At 47.7% G+C, this 1,121-nt stretch overlaps 1 protein-coding gene across 1 annotated transcript in view; it reads right to left on the bottom strand.

The window, feature by feature from the left end:
• Positions 1-831, bottom strand: part of POU3F4 (POU class 3 homeobox 4) — a 16,105-nt gene extending 15,274 nt beyond the window's left edge. Inside the window, exon 1 of the mRNA XM_014954928.1 lies at positions 646-831. Within this exon, the coding sequence (XP_014810414.1) occupies positions 646-831 (186 nt within the window). The remainder of the gene's footprint in view (positions 1-645) is intronic.
• Positions 832-1,121: the final 290 nt, after the last annotated feature.

The raw sequence follows: 1,121 nt of genomic DNA, 5'->3' as shown, positions 1-1,121 counted from the left end.
GAACTTGGCCGCGCACACACACACAGAGGCAGCGACTCCTCTTCGTGAGCGGCTGCGTGGGTGTTGCACCCCCCCACCCCCCCCGTCCTTGTGTACAACACATCCACGGACGGGCGGAGGGAGGGGGTGCGGGGGGGTTACAGCTCAGCACTGCCCTGTGCCGAAAAAATGGTTATGGTCGTAGCATTTTGGTGAATTTTTCTTTGTTTTGTTTTTCTCCCTGTTCGTTTTGTTTTTATGTTGTTGTTGTTTTGTGGTTTTTTTTTTACTATATAAAAGCTTTCCAACAAATCCAGCATCTCCCTGTGACGCGGAAATAAGCTCAGCGTGAACCAAATGCGGGCGTTTTCTGTCCCCCCCCTCTCCCCCGAAATTCATGAGACACCTCATTCCTCTTCACTATCGAAACAAAATACAGAGAAACTGATTTCCGAAGCCAAAGCGCAGAAGTATAAAGGTGTTTTACTACAGACCTCTCAGTCTGGCGCTGATCAAAAAGCCCAACTCATCTTCGGAAGGAAAAGGTCTGGCCAATGCCACGGTTCCGTTTGTGATGCTCAATTTCAGATAAATCTCTTAGAAATAATTTTTTTTTGTTTGTTTTCCTTGGGAGAAGGAGGGGGGAGGTCAGGATTGTAACCCGACCGTTTTACGGTGTTGGGAAGTTCTTGAAAAGGCAGAGAAAAGCTGCAACGAATAAGCCTGTTCTTCACAGCCGTGCGTGCGGCAGGCGGGTGCGCGGGGCTCCGCGGGCGCGGAGGGGAACCCCGTCTCCTCTCGGGGAGGGAGGAAGGGCCGCGGCCGCCCTGCCCCGGCCCCGCTGGGTGACATTGCCGGTGCGTGGGGAAGGGAGAAACGTTTTGACTGATCAATTCGATACAAATTAGGTCACAAATATTGTGTACAGTTTGTAGTAAAACACCTCAGACATTTAAAAACGCTATATAAGTCTTTAAAAATGCAAAACTAGTCTATTGTAAAACAGATTCACCTGAAATACAGCTGATATAACCAAGGCGCTGGAAGGTTATTCATAGGCACACATCTGTCTTTCCTTTTCTGTCGGGTTTTTCCTTTTTTTTTTTTTCTTTTTCCCGTGGATTTTCTTTTTTTTTTTTTTT

Source organism: Calidris pugnax, unplaced genomic scaffold (assembly GCF_001431845.1).
Source record: "Calidris pugnax isolate Ruff unplaced genomic scaffold, ASM143184v1 scaffold38, whole genome shotgun sequence".
Taxonomy (NCBI): Eukaryota; Metazoa; Chordata; class Aves; order Charadriiformes; family Scolopacidae; genus Calidris; species Calidris pugnax.
This window is presented reverse-complemented; position numbering and strand designations above follow the sequence as displayed.